The sequence below is a fragment of the Chiroxiphia lanceolata genome, chromosome 16, assembly GCF_009829145.1.
Source record: "Chiroxiphia lanceolata isolate bChiLan1 chromosome 16, bChiLan1.pri, whole genome shotgun sequence".
NCBI lineage: Eukaryota > Metazoa > Chordata > Aves > Passeriformes > Pipridae > Chiroxiphia > Chiroxiphia lanceolata.
In genome coordinates this window covers 15,633,700-15,655,323 of record NC_045652.1, presented here as the reverse complement: position 1 = coordinate 15,655,323, position 21,624 = coordinate 15,633,700, and the positions used below count along the sequence as shown (strand labels likewise).

At 51.5% G+C, this 21,624-nt stretch overlaps 2 protein-coding genes across 2 annotated transcripts in view; one reads left to right on the top strand and one right to left on the bottom strand.

Annotated features, from left to right (window-relative positions):
• The window catches only part of PKD1 (polycystin 1, transient receptor potential channel interacting), an 83,865-nt gene extending 78,738 nt beyond the window's left edge, over positions 1-5,127 (top strand). The window contains 7 exon segments of the mRNA XM_032704337.1: positions 15-45; positions 48-148; positions 418-613; positions 616-722; positions 1,079-1,217; positions 1,220-1,261; positions 1,264-5,127. Coding sequence (XP_032560228.1) covers positions 15-45; positions 48-148; positions 418-613; positions 616-722; positions 1,079-1,217; positions 1,220-1,261; positions 1,264-1,655 — 1,008 coding nt within the window. The 3' untranslated portion in view covers positions 1,656-5,127.
• A 485-nt stretch (positions 5,128-5,612) lies between these two features.
• TSC2 (TSC complex subunit 2) overlaps positions 5,613-21,624 on the bottom strand; it is a 31,850-nt gene continuing 15,838 nt past the window's right edge. Inside the window, 18 exon segments of the mRNA XM_032703463.1 lie at positions 5,613-7,014; positions 7,104-7,202; positions 7,453-7,544; positions 8,138-8,216; positions 8,393-8,532; positions 9,315-9,346; positions 9,348-9,390; positions 9,393-9,498; positions 9,882-9,968; positions 10,889-10,964; positions 11,736-12,223; positions 12,746-12,906; positions 14,997-15,065; positions 16,636-16,851; positions 17,528-17,749; positions 18,271-18,383; positions 18,544-18,696; positions 19,505-19,669. Coding sequence (XP_032559354.1) covers positions 6,847-7,014; positions 7,104-7,202; positions 7,453-7,544; positions 8,138-8,216; positions 8,393-8,532; positions 9,315-9,346; positions 9,348-9,390; positions 9,393-9,498; positions 9,882-9,968; positions 10,889-10,964; positions 11,736-12,223; positions 12,746-12,906; positions 14,997-15,065; positions 16,636-16,851; positions 17,528-17,749; positions 18,271-18,383; positions 18,544-18,696; positions 19,505-19,669 — 2,509 coding nt within the window. The 3' untranslated portion in view covers positions 5,613-6,846.

The window sequence follows — 21,624 nt, the reverse complement described above, 5'->3', positions numbered from 1 at the left end:
CCTCTGCTCCCCAGGCTGCCCAGCAGCTGCGCTTCGTCAGGCAGTGGCAGTGTTTGGGAAGACCTTCCAGAAGTCGGCCAAGGAGCTCATGTCTGCAGGGGTGGCCTTCACCCTCCTCCTCCTGGCCTACGCCCAGCTCGGCTTCCTGGTAACAATCCCTGTCCCGTTCCCTCACAGGGGGGCTGGTTCTGGTCCTGTTGTCTCTCATCCCTCACTATGACACGACATGAGCAAAGCCCACGGGTCCCCTGGGTGCTCCGTGCCCACCCTGCCACAGGCAGCTTTGGCCAGGGCTGTCCCTGTCACAGCTGATTCACAGGCCACCCCTCAGGGCCCATGTAAGAGGGGATATCTTGGCTTAGGGGAACACTTTGCCAGTGATCCCTTCTCATCACATCTCCGATGTCCCCTTTGCAGCTCTTCTCCTCCTCCACCGAGTCGTTCCGCAGCGTGGGCAGCAGCCTCCTGCTGCTGGCCCTGCTGGGGCAGCGGGAGCCTCCGGCCCTGCCTGCCCGAGGGGGCCTCTGCTGCCTGTTCTGCACCAGCTACATCGTCCTGGAGGTGTGGATCGTGCTGAGGCTGCTCACGGTGGTGCTGATCCACAGCTACCGCGAGTGCACTTCGAGCTGTACCGACCTGCCTTCGAGCCCCAGGACTACGAGATGGTGGAGCTGTTCGTGCGCAGGCTCAAGATGTGGATGGGCTTCAGCAAAGCCAAGGAGGTGAGAGCAGCCTGAGGGCTCCATGGAGAAGGGGCCAGGTGGCAAAGAGCAATGTCCACCATCCTTAGCCTCCTTTGCCTCTGCTACGTCTCACTGCTGCTCACAGCCAGGTTCCTCTGGCAGGCGAGGCTGGAGCAGTCGCTGCCCGAGGGCCCCGGGGCTGGGTTAGTGATGGGGCACTGCAGGGACATCGGCTGCCAGTCCTCAGCCCCACAGTTCCATGTGGTTTTAACTGGGATCTCCACAAGGTCCACGGTTTGTCACACAAGGATAGCTGGGAGCAGCCCCAAGGTGTTTGGAGTGTTCCCACTGAGAGCTCTGAACTAACCCTGCCCCTGCTCCCCTGTTCCCTCCAGTTCCGGCACAAGGTGAGGTTCGAAGGGATGGAGCCGCTGCCCTCCCGCGACTCCAGTGACTCCAAGTCCTTCCGAGGCCCCACTCCCAGCGCTGCCTCCGACAGCTCCAGGGCCTCCACGTCCTCCAGCCAGCTGGACGGCTGAGCCTCGTGCTGAGCACCCGGGACAGCCTGGAAGTGGACGCCGAATCCAGCGCCTCCTTTCCCTCTTCGAGATGCTGCTGGCCCAGTTCGACCGCGTCAACCAGGTGACGGAGGACGTGTCCCGCATCGAGCTGCTCCTGGAGGGCTCCCGGGGCCGCCGCTCCCGGAGGAGGCTCCGCGGCCCGAGGGGGCTGGGCAGGGGCTGTGCGGGGGGACCCTCCCCCGAGGTGTCGGACACGGACGTGCAGCCCCCGCGGTCCCCGCGCGGTGCCGGGCCGTGCCGGGCGGCCGGGGCTCGGTGCCCAGCCGGCTCCTGCGGGCGACCGGGGCGTCAGCGCGGTGGCCCCGGGCAAACCCTTGCTGTGGCCGCGCCGGCCGTGAGGAAGAAGCGGCCCCTCCGTGCCAAGAACAGGGTGCACCCCACGGTCAAGTAACCGTGGGGGGTTATGGGTGCGGGAGCGATGCCCTGGCAGGGCACAGGGAGGGTTCGCCAAGGGGGGCTGTGCCCGCCCTGCAGCCTCAGGAGCTGCCCCGCGGCTGGGCCGGCCGGGGCACACGGGGCGCTCCCCCACGCCGCTGGCACGGCCACCAGCCTTCCCGGCCCCCCGGGGCATTCCAGTTACAGAGCGGGGAGAAGGCCGAGCCTTTCCCTGGGGCCGGGCAGGTGCAGGAGATCCCGTTGGAGAGGGGACTGGGGTGGGTGTTAAGTGGCCCCAGCTGCGGGTGGTGACGGGGGTGGGCATTGGGTGAGGGGGGCAAAGCTCAGCCCCTTCCCTGCTGGCTGGCCGGATGGGAAAGGACAGGAGAGCCCCAGGCCTCGAAGGTTTGAACCAAGTCTTGGATTTTTGTCGACCAGACGCACTGTGGAGGAAAGCGACAGCTTTCGAGAAGGTATTTAACCCACCTTGTTTTTTAAGCGTAAATAGATTATAGATAAATGCTATCTACGCCCAGATCAGTTAATTTCCAGTATTGGCTACTTTTATCCTCCAGAAATTGGTACTATTATTTGTATTTAAAGAAATCCAATATTTAAAACAAAGGACATTGCAAGCTCCAGCGAGCCTGGCCAGGCTGGGGGGGACAGGGAGCAGCAGCTCAGCCCGAGGGCTTTGAGACCCCGGGGCTGCTCCAGCCTCCTCCAATTTGGGGTTCCCAAGGTGCTGGTGTCACCGTGGTCCCCACCCGTCCCTGTCCCCCCGCCGTGGCCCCGGGCACTGCTGGCTGCTTGGCTTCTCTAACCAAGGAATGTATTGCCCTAAGTATATGTATTTTTTGGTTTACTTGTTCCTATGTACTGCCCAGCACTTTAAACAAGGCTTTCCTCGGCTACAGTGACACGTGCGAGCTAAGAACGGGATAATATATCACAAAAGCAGTATTTTGTTTGTTTAAATCATAAACTGAAATGGGCAGGAGGCGAGTGCAGCCCCTGCTCAGGCAGCACCTTCCCTACAGCACAAAGGAGCTCCTGAGGGAGGTTTTTTCGGGGTCCCTGCAGCCCTGCCCCCTGGGACTGGCCGTGTGCTGGGCTACAGCTGCTGGGCTACAGCTGGGCTGTGCCACGGGGCACCCCCAGCTCACAGCATGGGGGTGCAGAGCAGGGCCTGGGCCCCCCCCGGGGTCTGCATTCCCCTCCTCAGCCCCATTTCACCTTATGGCTATTGTAAGTAATTTATATGGGGTGTTTGGTTTTTAAATGTTATATTTTGTATGTTTGCTATTATTGCATAGCATCGGTACCGGTTTGAAAAATGTAGATAGGAGACAGAATACTATTGTCAGAGTTATTTAAAGGATGTATTAAGTGCTTCTTCCTGGGAATGTCCCATGTATATAAGGATTGGGTGTCTGTGTGTGTGTGGTGCGTGTGCTCCCCTGGCTGAGGGTCGGCCAGGCTGGCTCGGGGCAAGGGGGGAAGCCCCCAGGGGGTTCCTCCGTGTGTTCCAGAACCTGCTCCAGGCTTTGGACAGGCCAGAGGGTGGAGGGGAAGCTCAGGTGGGCAGTGCTGCAGGGGAGGTGCCTCGGGTCAGCTGCACTGTGCCTCTGATGCTCCTGGAAGCACCTTCCTATGGCAGGGGAGACCTTTCCAGGCAGAGAGAGGGGTCTCCTATGGCACTTCCATCGCTCCATCACCTGCTGAGCCTCCCAGCCCAGCTGTGCTGGATACTTTTTAAGATTTCATTCCATGATCCATGTGCTTCCTTGGCTACATCCCATCTGGGTGGCTGCAGGAGGACAGTGAGTACTCTTGGCTTTAGACAGGTTAAGTTACCTCTGGAAAACTCGGCTGCTGTGCAGGATAGATGCTGTGGAAAGGTTGCAGAGGGATGAGGGGGGAGAAGAGAAAGAGGATCAGTTAAAGTGAGCTGGTGGTTGGTCAGTGTGGAGGTGTTGGAAGAGCAGATGGCACAGAAAGTGGAGTGTAGAGGGGAAATCCAATCCTGGTAACCAGGACACGTTGGTAATGGCAGGAAGGCAGGTGGGAGATGACAGAGAAGGTCAGAGGCCCCTCCTGCTCAGGGGCAGGAGATTACTGGAGCAGGCAGAACCAGCACTTAGTGGCTGAGCCCAGGGCTGGGGCCAGGCATTGGTCAGCTTTGTGCTCTGTGCTCCAAAAAAACTCTGGTTTTCAAGCCAGAGATGTAAAACTGTTGGCCTTGGATTTTTTTGTCCCTTTAGCTTCCCAGGCAGCACAGCACCAGGCTCTGCTCTGGCAGATGTCTGTGACTTATTTGGTGACAATTCCAGTGCAAGCCCTGTCCCCAAATCCCCAAGGCAGTAACAGGAGCAGTGGTGAGGTGTCCCAGGGACCTGGAATGTGTCCCTGCAGCTGATCATGGCACAGGGCTGGAGTCACATCCAGCTCCTAAGCTCCTTGCTCCACTCACAACTGCTCTGGCACAGCCACGTGGGTGTAGATCCAGGATCCAGCCACCCCGAGGGCCCTGGGGGAATGTTTAGTGATTGAAATGAACCAAATGAACCAAGCAGGTCTTGGAAATCTCTTGAAGAGCCAAAAATTTCAGTTCACGACCCAGAGTTTAGTTCTCAGCTTGAGTATCCTCATTAAAAGAGGTCGGTGGTGAAGTGCAGGAAGGAGAGATGGAGGCAAGAGGGGTGAGCAGGGCCCCAACTGCCTGGAGCAGCCCTTCCTAAGCTAAAGGGGAAGCTGTAACAAGGACACTCCCCAAATCCATCAGGAGTTTTGTTCCCAAGTGCCTGTTCCTTACTAAGCTTGCCCTGTGTGTATGTGTGTGTGTGACTTGATGTGTGTGACTTACCAAGTGTCTTCTAATCAAAGAGGAGCAGAAATGGGATCAGACAACTGCCCTCCCTCTGTCCTCCCCTGGAAGAATGGAGAGCAGCTCTGCCCCCCCCCCCCAGGTGTTTCCTGAAGAGCCCAACCCCTCTGTGGTGGGCAGCACCCACAGCTTCCAGCACTCACAGTTCTCAGAGCAGCAGTTATTTGTTCAAGCATCCCAGGGTCCCCTCAGTGTCCCAGCTAAGGCACAGCTGCAGCCACAGGGACTCAAGTCAGGAGTTACACCCTCACAGCAATAAACTTGACTTGCAGCCCTTGCCAGTGAATCCCCCTGAATGTATATTTCTGTGTCTGTAGTCACCAAGAGATGGTTTCTTATTTATTGTCATAAATCTCACAACGCTGCATCAGGATCAAGCTGCTTAAATGAAAAGCAAACCCCGATCCATTAGTTCCAAGGGAGAGGGAGGGACTTCTCTAAGTGCCTTTTTTCTTTTTTTTTAAAGAACAGTGATTGTGAACAAAATGCCAGTGGTTCCTGTCGGGTCAGCATTTCACTGCAAACAAAAATGGTGTTTTGTAACTGTGGGGATGTTTCTTAAAAACTGACAAGGTCAAATAAACACTGACTGCTACAACCTGGCTTGGGTGGTTTTGCCTCAGTCCCTGCAGCCTCTCATTGGGGGGGAAAGCAGCTCCAGCCAGGGCTGCTTCCCCACCCCATACTCATGCTCTTGTGTCCAGAATGTTAATTAAGGTCTCCTGCACAACACAAGATGCTTCCTTAAATCCTCCAGCCTCTTAGGGCAGCTCTGGGCTGGCATTAGTGACATCAGCTCCTGATGTCACCTAAAGGAGACTGGGCCAAGGCAGAGTGTGGCTCCAGGGCTCACACAAAGCTGCCCTGGCTCACAGGTGGTGGGCAATGCCCACAGAAAAGCCCCCTCCCCACTGCAGAGGTTACCTGAAGCTGAACCACAAGGAATATCCCAGTAGAGGGGCTGGAACACAGCCAGGAATCCCCCGTGTCCAGCACTGGGAGGGTGGGGGGTGGTTACAGGAGCAACACAGATCAGGAAGCTGAAAGGGGGGAGGAGGAAGGATTTACATGATTAGGAAACAGTTGGAACCTTCCCAGGCCAGCAAGAACCACTGACCAGACAAATACTTTATTTCCTTTACGACTCAAACACTCAAACACAACAGACACTTGGTTCCCAAACACCCTGCACGGGCCAGGGGGGCCTTTCTGTCCCCTCCCCTGGCACTTCACAGTCCCACGTGCACATTGCACTTGTCTTCACCTCACTGCTGTCAGCCATTCCCAAATCCAGCTTCCCAGGCAGGGCCAAAGCAGGAGATAAAGTACTCACAGTATAGTCCAGCTTACGTGGTGTCTCCCATTTGGGTAGTGTAGTGTCTGGTGCCCATCTCAGCTCAAGGTGGGCTACAGAATCCCATTCCAGCTGTGCACAGCTGGGCTGGAAGGGCCTGAACCTTTGAGGAGTCCCAGGAGAGACTGTCACTGTTAGTGCAACAGGCAAAACTCAGGCAGAGATGATGCCCCAAGACATGACAACAGTCTCCCAAAGGGGTTACAGGTGCATGGAGAAGGCTGGGATACCCCAGCATTCCTGCAACCAGTGGAAGTTCTGCAGATGGACCTGGAAGTCGGGTCTGGCCTTGGGGTGAACACCTGGAGTCAGCCCCCTGGGTCAGACTGTTCATCCCCAGGGATTCCTGGCCCAGCTCTGCCATTCTGCTGCTCCACCTCCCTGTTTGCTGTTACTTCTGGTGGCAAAATAATTTCTGCTGTGAATCTCTCAAAATGCAGAAAAACTCTTGGGAATTTAAGCAGCATTTTGGGCAGGAGAGAACCCAAATTAACTCTTTCCAGAGCTGGTAGCAGAAAGAGTCGGAGCATGGAGAGTCCAAGTGCTGAGAGACTCCAGGTCCAGGTAGGAGCTGGGATTCCAAGGTGCTCAAAAATAGCAACTGGATTTTCAATACTTCATATTTCCTTCCCAATGAAGTAATCAAAAATCCCACAATTCCTGCACCTTCATGTAAGGATCTGCAGAATATCATCCTTTGTCTGCTTCCCCCAGGAGCTGGTGTGGAAGGAGTCCAAAGGAAGGTTCTGCAGGGAAGTTCCCAACAGAGACAGAAGCCTTGAAATACACCAAATAAAACCAAACACGGTGGGTTGGTCCTCTCAGAGCTCTGCTGGGAATACAGTGTGTCCTCCTCGGGGAAGGCCGAGGCAGGAACATCCAAACCTGGCAGGGTTCAATGCCAAGTCCACATGCAAGGAGCACATCCAGGCCTCCCAAACCCTGTGTCCACACAGGTGCCAGGATCTACACGAACTCGGTGAAGTCGTCCACGGAGGAGATGAGCCGCTTCCGCTGCCCCGTCTCGTAGGTGGGCGGCGGGTCCTGGGGCGCCTGGGGAGGGGGCTTGCTGGGGGCAGAGGGGTGCAGCTGCAGGGGAAGGCCAGGGCTCTGGTACTGCGTTTCCTCCCGGAGCTGGAAGGCAAAGGAGAGAGGCGGCAGCTGACTTTACCTGCCTTGCTGGCGCTGAGCAGGTTCCAAAGCCCCGGAGTGGCCGCGCTCACCCGGTGCCGCAGCCTCTTGATGTGCCGCAGCCTCGCGATCCACTTGGAGGGGTAGGTGTCAGTGGGGTTTGAGCGGCTGTGGTGGACCTGGGAAGCCATCTGATTTGGGAAGAGAGGAGCCACATCAGCATAACCATGACAACAAAATTAACAGAATTTTCAGTGCAGTTTGACAGCAACCGAAACACAGCTCTGAGTTGCGACTGTTCGTGTGCCAGCTCTGACTTCAAGGTCAAGTAGAAAACTTAATTCTTTGCCTTAGCAAGCCCAGCTTCTTTCCTTGGCAGGTGGTGATGGCCCAAGACACCAGCTGGGAGCCAGGAGGTCTCGGGAAGCTCAGGGTACTCACGTTGGCGTGCAGGGCCATCTGACGGGCCACGAAGGGCAGGTTCTTGTCCGAGATGATCTTGGCAACGCTCGTGTCCACGAGACCCTCCATGTCTTTCATTTAAAGGAGTAAGAAAAAAAATATTTTCGCACCCTTAAGAACAAGCCAAAGGTTGCCAGTAACTAAATAAGTGATAGAAACCTGAGGAACTGTATCACAGAAGTTCCCACTGAGCTCCACGGCTCCCACTGCAACAGAACTTGTACTGTTAAAAACAGCCTGCTGGGCTCTCACATGAACCAAACATGAGCCAGAAACACCCACAAGTGCCCCCCTGGTACGAGGAAAACACCAGCACCAGCACTGTTGAACTCACATGGAGCCATGGCTGGGTCCTGCAGTGCCAGGAGGGACAGCAGAGGCCAAAGCCACAGGGAGCTGCACCTCCCCTCTCCTCCAGCATTCCCAAGTATTGCTGGAGGGATTTACTCTACTGTTGGCATTTTGTCTTAACCTTGAGTATGTGGTACAATGGGAAGATACCTCTTATCTTGGGGAAGATACAGGAATAGGACAAACCCACATGCAACTGGGCAAACTGGTTCCAGAGAGTTTCTCCTGGAAGTTTTCACTTTTGAAACACAAACCCACTGCGCAGTGAAGGCAGTTACTGACCCCCAACATGGGAAAGGCTGAGGGATCCCACCTTTCCGACACTGCAGCGTCACCAGGTTACAATCATAGTCCAGGGGGGTGATGATCACGTGCACAAAATTGAACTGGCCCTAAGGAGGAAGGGATAAAACAGTCAGAAACATTTTCCTGGCAGCATCGTGGCCTGTGAATGCCATGAACACACATGTGAACCCACCAAGGCCAACAACCCATGCTCTCCACACTGTCTGCTAAGGTACCACACCTGATGGAGATTTACAACACACCCACCAGGAAAACCTTGTACCTTTATTGTTCCCAGTTTAAAGTCCTCTCCTGAATCATTGTAAACGATGGAAACAAAATCATTCCCCAGGTGCCTCTTCTTGTCACAGCGATATTTATCCAGATCCTTGGTGGGCATCAGAGTGGCAATGTGGAAAATGGCTGGAGAGGGAAACAAAAGTCCTTAGGTTGGGCTGGGAGAGCAGCAACAGTCACACGGCAGAGAAAGCAGTACCAGCACCAAAATAATAAAAATACAAGTTGTGCTCCCTCAATAAGTTTGTCCCTGTGTGTGACAGCTGAATACAGTCCCACGGGCTGCTCCGACAGTCCCTGGAGCACGGAATGCAAGTGGTCAGTGGGAAGGAGCAGAGCACTGTGAGGAGCAGAACTGGCCTTAAGGAGGAAAGAGTTAAAATAGCTTAAATCAGGACTTGCCCTAACTGAGCACCAGGACCTGCAGCATGGAACTGGACTTGTGATGAGCAGAGTTGTGTGGAAAAATCGGGGAAGTTCACCATGGCCTGTTGGATCACCGCTGATTTCTGCACTGTGGGTGCTGCAGGGTGACACTGCAGTGCAATGAGCAATGGCCACAGCAGTGACACCCCCTGCTCAAAACCGCTCTTCAGAGAAAGAGAGCAGAGCTTTGACACCACCTTCAGTAAACAGTCTTCAGAGTAGCTCAGGAACAACCAGCTTATTCTGCAAACCTCCACACCAAACCCTACCGACCCTTAGAGAGCAGGCCACTTTAAAAGTGCAGTGATTTTTCTTTTCTTAAATAAGGCAGGTCTCTTTAACACGTGGCTTGCAGAGATATCAGAAAGAACAAGAGCCCCAGGTCACCTTCCCTCCACCCCAGAAAGGAAACAGTGTGCAGAGGGCAGGTCAGTCAAGGTGAGAAGAGACAGACCCTCCTTCCAACTCTGGAGTCACCTCACCTTGCATGATGTCATCGTGCCAGCAGTAGGTAACGGCCATCCTCCCCACACACGTCCAGGCCCCCAAGGTAGATCTGTCTGGCTGACAGTCTTTGAGCTCAATGAGCTTCCCCAGCCCCGTGAGGAACTCGGTGTAGCGATAGGAGCCGTGCTCGTTGGACAGGATCGCGATCTCGTTGTTGCTCTGGGACACAGGAACGTGGCAGAGTCACTGAGTGCCGAGGGCACCAAGAGCACCAGTGACCAGGTTATCACCTTCCTGGGATTAGGTCACTGCCCTCCTAGAAGGGCTTCATGCAGGCACTGATTTTTTACTGCAAGAAACTAAGGAAAGTAAGGCCTGCAGGAGCACGACAAACCCTTCAGCTGCAGGGGTGCCTGGCCCTGTGCAGGGCCTGAAGACCCTGCTCACACTCACCTGGCCCTCCCCAACGTACAGCACTGCAATCCTGGGTGTGTCACACTCACCTGGCCCTCCCCAACGTACAGCACTGCAATCCTGGGTGTGTCACACTCACCTGGCCCTCCCCAACGTACAGCACTGCAATCTGGGTGTGTCACACTCACCTGGCCCTCCCCAACGTACAGCACTGCAATCTTGTGTGTGTCGTACGACGGGATCTGGTCCAGGAGCTGCACCGACCTTTCAAACGTCTGCAACCAAAGCACTGGTCACACCTGAGCAGCCTGGGCCAGGGCTGGGTCTGGGGGGGCTTTAAGGTCCCTTCCAACCCAAGCCATTCCAGGATTCTGTGATCTTTAAAAAATTACCTCCACACATTCAGTGCCTGCGCTAAAACCCCTTCGGGACAGAGCAAGCACAGATTCCTGACCTTCCCTAGTGTTTTCCCTGCTGGATGCTGCCCTGCACGGGCACAGTGCCCATCAGCCCAGGGACAGGGCAGTGCTCTGTAGCATCTGGCAGCAGCTCTCCCAGGTTTACACTCCAGGTGACACTGAGCTGCCCAAGTGCATGGGTTGGGTGCATTTGTCACGACAAATCACATCCTCTCTTCACTTCAGCTCCAGGCATGGAAAATGGTTGTGTCTCTTGCTCTGAAGAACATTTCTGGCCTCATCACACCTGGGCTCCCTCCTGCCTGACCACCCACACCCAAAGCGAGGGGGGAATCTGTCAGCAGGAGCCTGTGTGGGGCTCAGCACTCCAAAACCCCACTCCAGCCACTCTACTTCTCCAGGAATTTATGACCAATATCCCATAGAACCACAAAATGCTTCTTGCCCATCCCCAATTACACGGACGGCTGACAGGTCACCTAATGCTCAGTTCTCATCCTACCAGCAAACCCCCAACTCCTCAACTGTCCCTGCCTTCTGTCCAGGATTCTGAAACACCACCAGTAACATCTCCCAGCACCCCAAATCCAATCCAGAGCCATAAAGCAGGAGCCACCAGGATTGGGGCACAGAGAATCTCCCATCTGTGCCACTGCTGGTAGGAAACGCCTTTAAACTGCACCCCTGAGCTGGACTTTTGCAATTATCATTTAAAGTCAAAGAAAGTAATGAGGTTAAAAAGTAACTACGAGAATTTACAAGAATTCCTTGCCTACCTCATTTGGCAACAAGAGGGGCTTGTTGTTTTCATCACCAAAGAATGGGGAGTGGTACAACTGTAAAAACACAAAGCTAAGGGAGAGAGGGAGGAAAAAATTCCATTACCATAAAAATTAAGTCAATTTTGATCTGTTGGATGCAAAGAACATTATGTACAGCAGAAAAACAGGAGCAATGAAAATGCTAACAGGGTATTACTCATCTTTCAGACACTTCAGGTGCCTGGGCTACCTGCAGTTTGTAATAGACCCCTGTCAGAAAAACAATGATGTGTCAAACAGCAGCAGCCACACAAATTCCCTGTCAAAGGCACAGAATGCCCTCCTGCCTCACAGCTCCAGGGGTATTTCTGGGCTATCAGACACATGACTGCACAGACATTTCCATTCTATCTGCCCTCAGTAAGATGAAAATGGTCTCATCATGCAATTTTGGGCAATTACCGTTATCTCAAGTTCAGAAAGTAACAATTATAACCCTTCTATTTTTCTTAGGATTTTACACATTATATTTCTTGAAATACAAAACTAGCAATTCATCCTGCTCCCAGCAAAATTAACTCCAGGTGACCTGCAGTTGAGCCACACACCTAAATTAGCATAGATTAAGAACATGAGGAAGCTATTCATCTACTTCTTTCACAGTTTAGAAGTTCTGTTTCCTAAATCATAAATCTAATTCAGTAGTGGGTTCAATATTTCTGTATTGGCTCCTTAATAAAGCAGGTAATTAACCTTTCCAATCAGGTACTGCTTTGCAGACCCCATGACAGCTCTGGATGAGCCCAGCAATGACGCAGCAATTCCGAGCTCCCATTCTGGCCCAGAGAGCCCCTCCACCCACCTGGGGTTTATCCCGGGGACTTTCTCAGCGTTGGAAGCTGCTGTCCTGCCCTTGAAGGCGTCTCTCTCGATCCTCTTCCCCCTCCTGGACGGGGCAGAGTCAGAGATGGTGTATCCCCGGGGCCGGTGCCCCGAGGGGGAGCGGGGAGAGGTGGCGGCTCCGGTGCCATCCAAGCCTGAGCCGGTGCCCCTGGAGTCCTCCCCCCTGCCCAGCCAGCTGCCCAGCCCTTCCCCTTCCAGGTTCCCAGACTGGGATTTGGATTTCACTTCTGTGCTCAGCCTCCTCGTCACTTCTCTGCCATTTGCATCCTTGAGGACCTCCTGCAGCGTCTGGAGCTCAGGGGAGGAGCTGGACTTGCTGAGTGGCTGGGATGGCTGGAAGGAGAGTTCCTCCAGCGTCCGGCCGTCCTCTCTCCCGATGGGAATTCCACCCTCCACCAGGTCTTCCGACTTCATTGATTTGTCTTCTTGGCTGGAGGTGGAGGAGGACTTAAAGAGAGAGAAACAAAGATGAACAGTTTTCATGGAATCATAGAATCCCAGAATGGTTTGGATTAAACCCCATCGCATCCCACCCACTGCCATGGGCAGGGACACCTCCCACTAGCCCAGGTTGCTCCAAGCCCCGTCCAACCTGGCCTTGGACACTTCCAGGGATGGGGCAGCCACAGCTTCTCTGGGCAACCTGTGCCAGGGCCTCCCCACCCTTATAGTAATTAAATTCTTCCTTTTCCTGAGAGCCAAAATAAAAGCTGGCAACAGCAACGCTCGAGGCACCCCGACACTTCCAGGGGAAGGTGAGCAGGGAGGTGCCAAGCACAAAGTAATGTGGATCAAGGACCCTGATAAAACAGGGTTTTCCCCTGCAGTCTCCCAGGCCATCCACACTCTCAGTGATGGCTCCACTTGGATGCCATTAGTGAGTTGTTCCCAGGGTGCCAAGAGGGAAGTCACGGGCAATTCTGCCGTGGCTCTCACCCAGGACACGCTGCTCCCCCTGGTTCTCCTTACCCTGCTGTAGGACTCCTGGCCTTTACCAAACCTTTCCTCGCTCAGGACGTGCTCCGAACACGACGTCTCCATGTCCTCGCTCTCCGGAGACTCCACGGGGGACTCGGTTTCCTTGAGCTCCATCTCGCCCGCGCTCCCCTCCTCCAGCACCACGGCGGATTCTACGGAGACACAGGGCAGGGCAGCTGAGGCGTGGGGAGGGCCCAGAGGGGCAGGCCCCCATCCTCTCCTCTGAAGTACCAGCCTTTTCCCTAGGGGATCTCAATGGAAGGCCATGTGGAATGAGTGCTCTTTGATTTCTTGGCATGTCAGACTCGCTCCAGGTTCCCCTTTGGCACCGGAATAAATCCCCCTCACAGCAAAGGGCTGCCTCGGGCAAAGGAAGTGCAGTTGTTTCCAATTGTTACTGATGAACGAGGAGGGGACAGAATGAGGAAATGGGACCTTGGACATTGGTTACCAGGACAGACAGGAACTACAGAGATGTAGGAAAGCACAAGACTAGTGCTAAAAGTTCACTGAGACATCAGTTCTGTGCAAGTCTGCAACACAGGGAGTTTTTCTTGTACTGAAATGCAACACTCCTGTGCCTTGAGGCCTGGAAGGAGATAAGAAATTTTCCTAGGAGCCATTTCCTTGCAGTTTGGCAGTTTTCCTGGTATATCTCAGGAGAAGCAAAACAATTCAGCCCTGAACATGTGGAAGGACAGGAGCAGGAGTGACACGGGCACTGCAGCAAAGCTGCACTGGCACCTGCTCAGACAAACAGGGAATGGAACCACACTGACAAGAAAACTCCTTGGAATCCCTGCCTACATGGAGGATTTAATGTGGGATCTGCTCCAGGCACTGACCACAGGGATGAGTCTGACCAAAGGCTCCTCTTGGCCTTGCTTTTTGTCCTGAGGAAAAGGCTGGAGAACAGGAGGCTTCCCATTATGCACACAAGGGACTGGAAGACCAATCTGAAAGGCCAAGATTTGTTTTCCAAAATAATAATAATAAAACCAAAAATTAGCACACACACACAGAAAAAAAGAAAATCAGCAAAATTAAAAAAAAAATACAAAGAAAAATCACTAAAGCAGCTTTTCCTGGATTGATTTCAGCTCGCAGGACCAAAGTTATTTCAAAGAAGCAATTAAGAGTTAGCATTGCACACACAAACCTTCTAAAAAATACAAAACAAACCAAAAGGAACCAAAACAACGTGCTGATCTGGTTAGCTGTCCAAGCCAGAACACACTTGCACATAGCCAGTCCTTCCAAGCTTCCCTCTTACACCTCTGCCAAGATTGCTGGTGCTTTGAAATAATCCAAGCACTAATTATTCTTTAGGTGGGAAGAGAATAACAGGAGCAGAGAGAAGTGCAGAAAAATATTTAACTGCAGCAGCTTTGTGTTGCTTTGAGAGGCCTCTGACAACACCCACCAGCAGCTCAGAACACCCCAGTGCTCTACAGGGAGTTTTCCAGTGAAGGAAAGAGGCAGAAAGACATTTGAACCCCCTAATTAAAATCACAAAGCACTGTAGGTTATCAAAGCAATGCAGGTGTTGTGCTCATAAGGTGTGTAATTTGATCTCCACTTCATTTAATTACAAAATCAATTTTACTGAAGTGGAGAGAGATTTTACACTGTTATAGAGCCTCTAAAAGGTAGAATTTAGCAGGTTTTCTGCTGATATATTTTTTATTTATAATACTCTTAACCACCATCCATGCTAGTGTCAAACTTTACATATACTTCAAAAATACATATATTTTTCTTTCATATCTTTGTTTTCTGTGTCCAATTCTGGCAGATTCCTGTGGGCTGAGCAGCCAAGGACTCCATTTCAGGGGACCTTGTCCTGCAGCACATGCTGCTCTTCTCACAAGTGGGAGCTTTTACACTGAGCAGAACACAATGCCAATTGTAAACTGAAGCTGAAAATGAAGAATTCAATTAATCAAGGCACCCAGACAGGTCGTTTAACACTCTGCCTCAGGACTCACAAGCCACCCCAGCTAAAACCAAAGTTTCTTTAGGAAATTGTCTGCACTTGCAAATGTTGGATCTGGCTTGGACTTCTTCATGCTAGTCAAGATCCCATTTGTTGAGAGTGATGAGACTGGGGACAGACAGGAGACATGGAAAGGGAAAATGAGGGATGAGGGATACATTTTCTATGAATCAGAGGTGTTCTTCTATGGCAATACTGTTTGTTGGTTTGGTTTTTTTTTTTTTCCTTAAAGATATATAAATATACCTGCCCAGGATATGCTCCTGTGCAACTTCCCTTGACAACTGGACTGGTACATGGAAGAGAAAGAGGCCACTGCAAAGGGAAATCAAGTGAGCAGCTACATCAAAAGGAAGGAGAGACTATATGAAAATAAAAAATATAAAAAAATTAAAAAGCACAGAGTTCAAAATGTAACCAAGAGCCTATTTTAAAACAAATAAATAAATAAATGAAACAAAGGAAAGAACAAGCTGGGATAAGCTCACTAGATGCCAAAGGGGTATTTTAGGGGTACAAGGTCTCAACACAAATAAGGGAGGCATAAACACATCCAACAGTGCAGGCTCCAACTGCTCCCTTTGCAGAACACATTTGGTGAGGTTTAGACACAGAAAATTCCTTCCTGCTATCCCAGCACTCACAGGAAACCAGGCTGAGCCCCTCCTGACCTACACACTCTTGGCACAAGATCATTTTTAAACCCACAGAAGAGCAGAAACACAGGTAAAGACTCACAAAGGTTTAACCTCTGAAGAGGCAGAACAACAGGCACGTGACAGTCTGACAGCAAAACTTCTTCCAGTCATTCCCAGCCAGCTCCTGCAAGTCTACTGGAGATGTTAACAAGGATGTGGCCAAAATGACTCAGATTGGCACAGGAGTGGCATTCGGATGGTGCTTTCAGCTCATCACTTAGCTCCTATACACCTCAAATTTGAAGGTTCACAGATAAGTGTTCACAGACAAGAATTTAAATTTTTTTGGTTTTAAGAAAGGATAATTTGATTTTTACTCCAATTCTGTTTGCACTTTCTGAAATCCTAAAATCATACCCTGTCCTGTTTAAAACAAACCTCAAAACTGGCATTTTTACCAGATTTCCAGGCAATCCATCTCCCTGCTCCCCAGCAAAGCCTTCTCTGCTGGTACCACTGCCAGCAGTGCTCAGAGCCTCAGTGTGGGCATCATTGATAAAATAATGAGCAGGGATTACAGAAAGCTTTAAAAGCTGTGGGTCAACACTAATCTCCCAACATTAACAGCTTTTTAGAAGCTGAACTAGCATCAAAACAAATTGAGTGAAAATCCTTGGCCACTGTGTTAAAAGAAAGGCAGCAAATGAAACTCAAGTGGTTCAACTAAAGGCTGAACAGTCCTTTTCAGAGGTGGATAAATCCAACAGGATTTGCATTCTGGTTATCTCCTGCTGTCAAGGCCAGTGGCATCTACCTGATCCTGGCTGGCCAGGTTGGGAACAGGCCCTTCCCCCAGGAACCTACAGCTCTGAGTGCCTGACACAGACTCCCATACTGAAGACAAATGGAAATGGAAACACTGCATGGAAAGATCCATCCACAAGTGGGATGCCCAGATCAGCCCCAAGCAGGTGGAAGAGGGAACAGATCCATGACTTTGCTCATTTTCATTTGGAAACACACGGAACACAGGACTCCTCTCGGGAAGCTCCGGGACTCCTCTTCCTCCTCCTTAACAGAGAGGTGCTTTTCCCACGGAGCAGCAGAGGCAAGGAGGAAGGGAGTTTTTCACTGAAAACTCCCAGGGACAAGAACTGATTCCCCTCATGCTCCCAGCTGTGCTGCCCTAGAAACCCTGCAGCCTCACAGTTCCCCCCCGGGCCAGGCTCCCTGCCCGGAGCTCTCACCTGTGTTGGAGCGCTGCAGGAGCGAGGGTTTGGCTGTTCCCGTGGCCAGGCTGGAGGAGGGCACCGACAGGGATTTGTAAAGAGCCGTTTCCCGGTGCTCCTTGAAGCGCTCTGCAGCCATGAGGGCATTGGAGAGCTCCTGCAGGGGCATGTTGTTGATGTCTGAGGAGAACGGGCTGAGAGGGTTCTCCAGACTCATCAGCCAGCTGGTGTTACCTGGGAGGGAAAATCGGGGAAGGGTATTGAGTATTCCCAGCTCAGGCTGAAAAAGCACAAGTTGTTTTGCAGTTTGCAAATCAAAATCAAACTGGACCAAGCTCTCGGTTCTTCTGCAGAATCACTTGATTCATTTCCTCCTCCCGGTGCTCTGCACCTCAACCCAAGCTCTTCAAAACCCATCCCTGGTAACTCATTACTAAAGCAGATTCCCCAAAGTCATCCAAAACACTCAGGTATTTTAATTAATGATATCAAGTCAGTTGTTTTCTCGTGAACCAGATTTCAGCTGAAAGAGACAATTCCTGTTATGTTGTGGAACATATCAGTGTTCAAGAATTTTGACCTTGAACATGTCGTTGTTCCTTCCCCAAGAGCAAACATCACTGTGCAGCTGCTCAGAGCTGTAGATGCCCCATCCCTGAAAGTGTCCAAGGCCAGGCTGGACAGGGCTTGGAGCAACCTGGGCTAGTGGAAGGTGTCCCTGCAAATGGCAGGGGGTGGAACTGGATGGCCTTTAAGGTCCCTTCGCACCCAAATCATTCCATGGTTCTACAGTTTCAAAAGGCAGCAAGCAATGAAGAGCAATCCATACACAACTAAATATGGGTTGTTCTTCCCCCATGCTCTGGTTTCTCCCCAGGTCCAGGATCTCACTTCACACTCAGGGTTGTACCTGTGGGTCTGCGCACCAGGATTTCTGCCCAGCCCTGGGTCAGCAGTGGGACATAGGCAGCCAAGTTTGCTTTTTCCTTCTGCAGGGGTGTCTGTGGAGCAGGATTAGCCTTCTCTGAGCGAGCTGCAGGAGCAGGAGGGCCCTGTGCCCCTTGGGGGGTGGAGCCACTGGCAAAATGGGAGCCTGAGCTGTCTAAGGCACCAACACGTAAGGCATGACCACCTGGTAGGACAGACACAAACCAAGGGAGAGTTAGCCCCCAAAACAGTTCAGGAATAAGGCTTTTAAGATCCTCCAGCAGCTGCATGCACAATATTGGGAACTGACCCAGTTTTTATTTTCCTTTTCATTACAATTATTACTGTTACTATTATCTTATTTCCATTATTAAACCGTTCTTCTCTCAACCCACAAGTTTTCTTACTTTTCTCCTTCCAATTCTCTCCCCATCCCACCACAGGGGACTGAGGGAGCATCTGGGTGGGGCTTAGCTGTCAAATGGTGTTAAACCACGACAAGAACCCAAGGGAATTTTACCTTCCCCGTGTTTCCTCTAAACCAACTTCTGTGATCACCAAGGCTCTCCTGCAAGGAGAGGGAAGCAGGGGAAGCCCCACCCGCCCATTATTAAACACCAGACAGGTCCAGAGCCTCAAAACAGCTCAGCCACAGGAGGCACTTGGACATTCAGATCTGTGACATGAATGCAGGGATGGCAGAGAGACTCCAGGACAGGAACTCACCCGACATGGATCGGACTCTGTTGCGAGAGCTTCTGCAAACCTGCTGCCCAGCCTGAGATTCCAGTTTGGCTGGAGCTTCTTTAGTCTGTCTCACTTGCAAAACAGGGTCTGAGCTGTGGGAAAAGAAGATACTGGAGATGTTGAGACGAATCAGTCATGCTGGAAAAATAAGACATCCCTCGTCTAACAGGAGGAAAAACTAAAAAGATACACTGTAACAGTGGGTTAGGTTAAAGTTAGGTGGAAACTTCTAGAAATAGGAGCAAAAATTACCTTGATTCTGTGGGGCTTTGGAACTCTCCAGAGTCCAGGCCAAGCAGGGACCTTGTCCCTGTTCCAACACTTGTAGTGATGGTCACCAGCTTGTTACCAACCAGCCACGTCTTCGTCCTCCCTCCAGCCAAGAGAAACTCGCCCACGGGAGACCTGGGAACACACTTGTGATGAAGACCTTCCTCAGGAGGCAGGGAACAGAGCAGATTTCATTAACCATGCAGGAGAACCTGCCTGCTTTCCTTCTTTATACAGCATTTGTAGCATTCCCCTTGGCTGTCAACATACACATTATCCATCAGGATAACGCATGACCTTCTGTAGCAGAGACTGTGACCATCCAACAAGGACATGAAACAAAGCACTGCTCCCAGAGCCTTCAAGGCATCTCCTTCAGACAGTTCCAGGCTGAGACAAAGGCTGATTGTCTCCAATGGACTTCACAGAATCATGGAATAGTTTTGGTTGGAAGGGACCTTAAAGCCCATCCAGTTCCACCCCCTGCCATGGGCAGGGACACCTTCCACTGGCCCACATTGCTCCAAGCCTCGTCCAACTTGGCCTTAGACACTTCCAGGATGGGGCAGCCACAGCTTCTCTGGGCAACCTGTGCCAGGGCCTCCCCACCCTCACAGGGAAGAATTCTAACCCTGCACTCTGGCAGTGGGAAGCCATTCCCCCCATCCTGTCACTCCATCCCTTGTCCAAAGTCCCTCTCCAGCTCTCCTGGAGCCCCTTTAGGCACTGGAAGGGGCTTTAAGGTCTCCTTGGAGCCTTCTCTTCTCTGTCTTCTTTCATTGTAACCTCCTCTTTATCCAAGCCAGATTTTATCAGTCAGGAAAGGCTTCAGAGCCTGGGCCTGCCAGAATCCCAACATGTCACAGGAATTTTCCACTAATGAGGTGAAATCTGATCCCCAACCCAACCCCTCTCTCCCGTGGTCAGTGACTGGCCCTGTCACCTCTTTGGCACCGCAGTGAAGTTGGAGAAGACATATCGAGCCATCATATCCAGGCAGGTCTCTGTGAGCTCCAGGTGGAGGTTTTTCAAGTTGTCATCAGCCTGAGCCATAGAATTTTCATCTGCAGAGCCCAGGCTCGAGCTGGTGATGGACGTTTGGATCCGACTGGAAGAGAATGTTTCCGACTGACAGATCACACTGCAGGATGCTGGTCCCTGTCACCCGACAGACAGCGGGACACAGACCCTGCCACACATGCACGTGCCAGATCAGAGAGGTGGCCAGGCACCAAACCCAGGGCATAGCAACGTATTTTTGGATCAGCCTCACGTTGTGCTTCGCTGCCTGCCCTTGCAGAAAGCGTATTTTATCTGGAGAGACTGAGCACACTTCAATGTCAGTCAGCTGGCCAGTGCTCTCTGAGATTGGTGGCCCATGGGCAAGTGCCCCAAGCGAGGAGTGAGTGGCAGCATCATGCTCTGAGTTCACTAATCTATGCTGAGGGCAAGCATCCCCTGAACCAGCACCAGCTTCCCAGGCAGAACGTTGCCCATGAGCCAGAAATTGGGGCACTCCAGATTTAATCCTGTGGTTTGCTTTTTTCTCTGTTGCATCTCTTCCATATATTGCTTTTTCCCCTCCAAATTCAACAGCTATGTAAAACCTAATTTAACTTGAAATAGAAAAAAAATTGCACTCTGAACAGGAAATTGGCCTTCAAATCAGCCAAGTTAACAAGGCAGCTTAAACCAGTTTCTGTGGCAGCCTGGACTGCAGTATTTTACAAAGAAACTCCTTATGCCATTATAATACAAACTAAGCTGAAGTACAGCCAAATTTTTTTATGACATGACAACTTCTTTGGTATCATTAATGGTAATTATCTGAATTTTTAGTTGCTACTACTTATACATAAATACAAGAGAAAAAAATCACCCAGTGATTAATGGGGATGTCAGAGAATCACAGAATCCTGGAATGGTTTGGGTTGGAAGGGAACTTAAAGCCCATCCTGTCCCACCCCTGCCATGGGCAGGGACACCTCCCACTAGCCCAGGTTGCTCCAAGCCCCATCCAACCTGGCCTTGGACACTTCCAGGGATCCAGAGGCAGCCACAGCTTCTCTGGGCAACCTGTGCCAGGGCCTGAGCACCCTCACAAGGAGGAATTTCTACCATTAAATGAAGTGTCAGAATTATATTTATATCTGCAACTCAGTCACTTCGGTCTCTTCTCCCCACATATCATATATAGGCAAAAATAAAAAAAAAAACAAACCAGAAAATCAAGTTCCACTGAGAGCAATCCTACAGATTAAGGCACAAATCTTCAGGTTCAGAATTAAAACCAACAGTAGTTTAACTCTCGAGGGAAGTGATCCAGAAATACGTTTTAAAAACTGGCATCAACTGTTTCATCTTTCATGGGAGCAGATCAATGTCTGCAATCAAATCTTGTCAATCAATCAGATCAGTGCCTGAAATCAAATCTTGTTTTCTTTAGTTGTGAAAGCAACAGCTTCCCATGGGCTGAGCACACCCTTCACTGCTCTGGTATTCATAGTATCTTACTGGAGACCTGAATATTTCCATCAGCTCCTTTACCTCAACCAACAAATCCTAAACTGAGGCCAGGACTGTTCCTTCTAGGCTGGGAGGAAGGTCTCTATATAACTTTGCAGAGCTTCTGAAGTGTCTCCAAAGTGGGGCAAGTCACTGTTTAGAAGGCTCAGGTTTTAGTCAGTTGTAACCAGATCTCTCATTTGCACAGAATGCAACCTTTTTCCTCTTTTTTTGGTGGTTTTTTTGGGGTGTTTTTTGGTTTTTTTCCCCCCCCTTCACCATCTTTACTTTGAAACCACAATTTTTCATCGCTATAGCACCAGAGAACGCGGCAAAGTAACCACACACCCACACACAGGGTGTGATGGGACAGCCCAACATCCCACCTTGGGAAGCCACAGGACACCCGAAACCTTCCGCTGGGGCCAAGGCCAGATTTTGGTTGGGTACCAGAGTCATGCAAGCATCCCACATGCAAATCCCCCCTGCTACCACCCACCCCTGCAGGAAAACCTCCAAGGGCTGAGTTGCTCTTGGATTGTCCCCATTCAAAGTGCC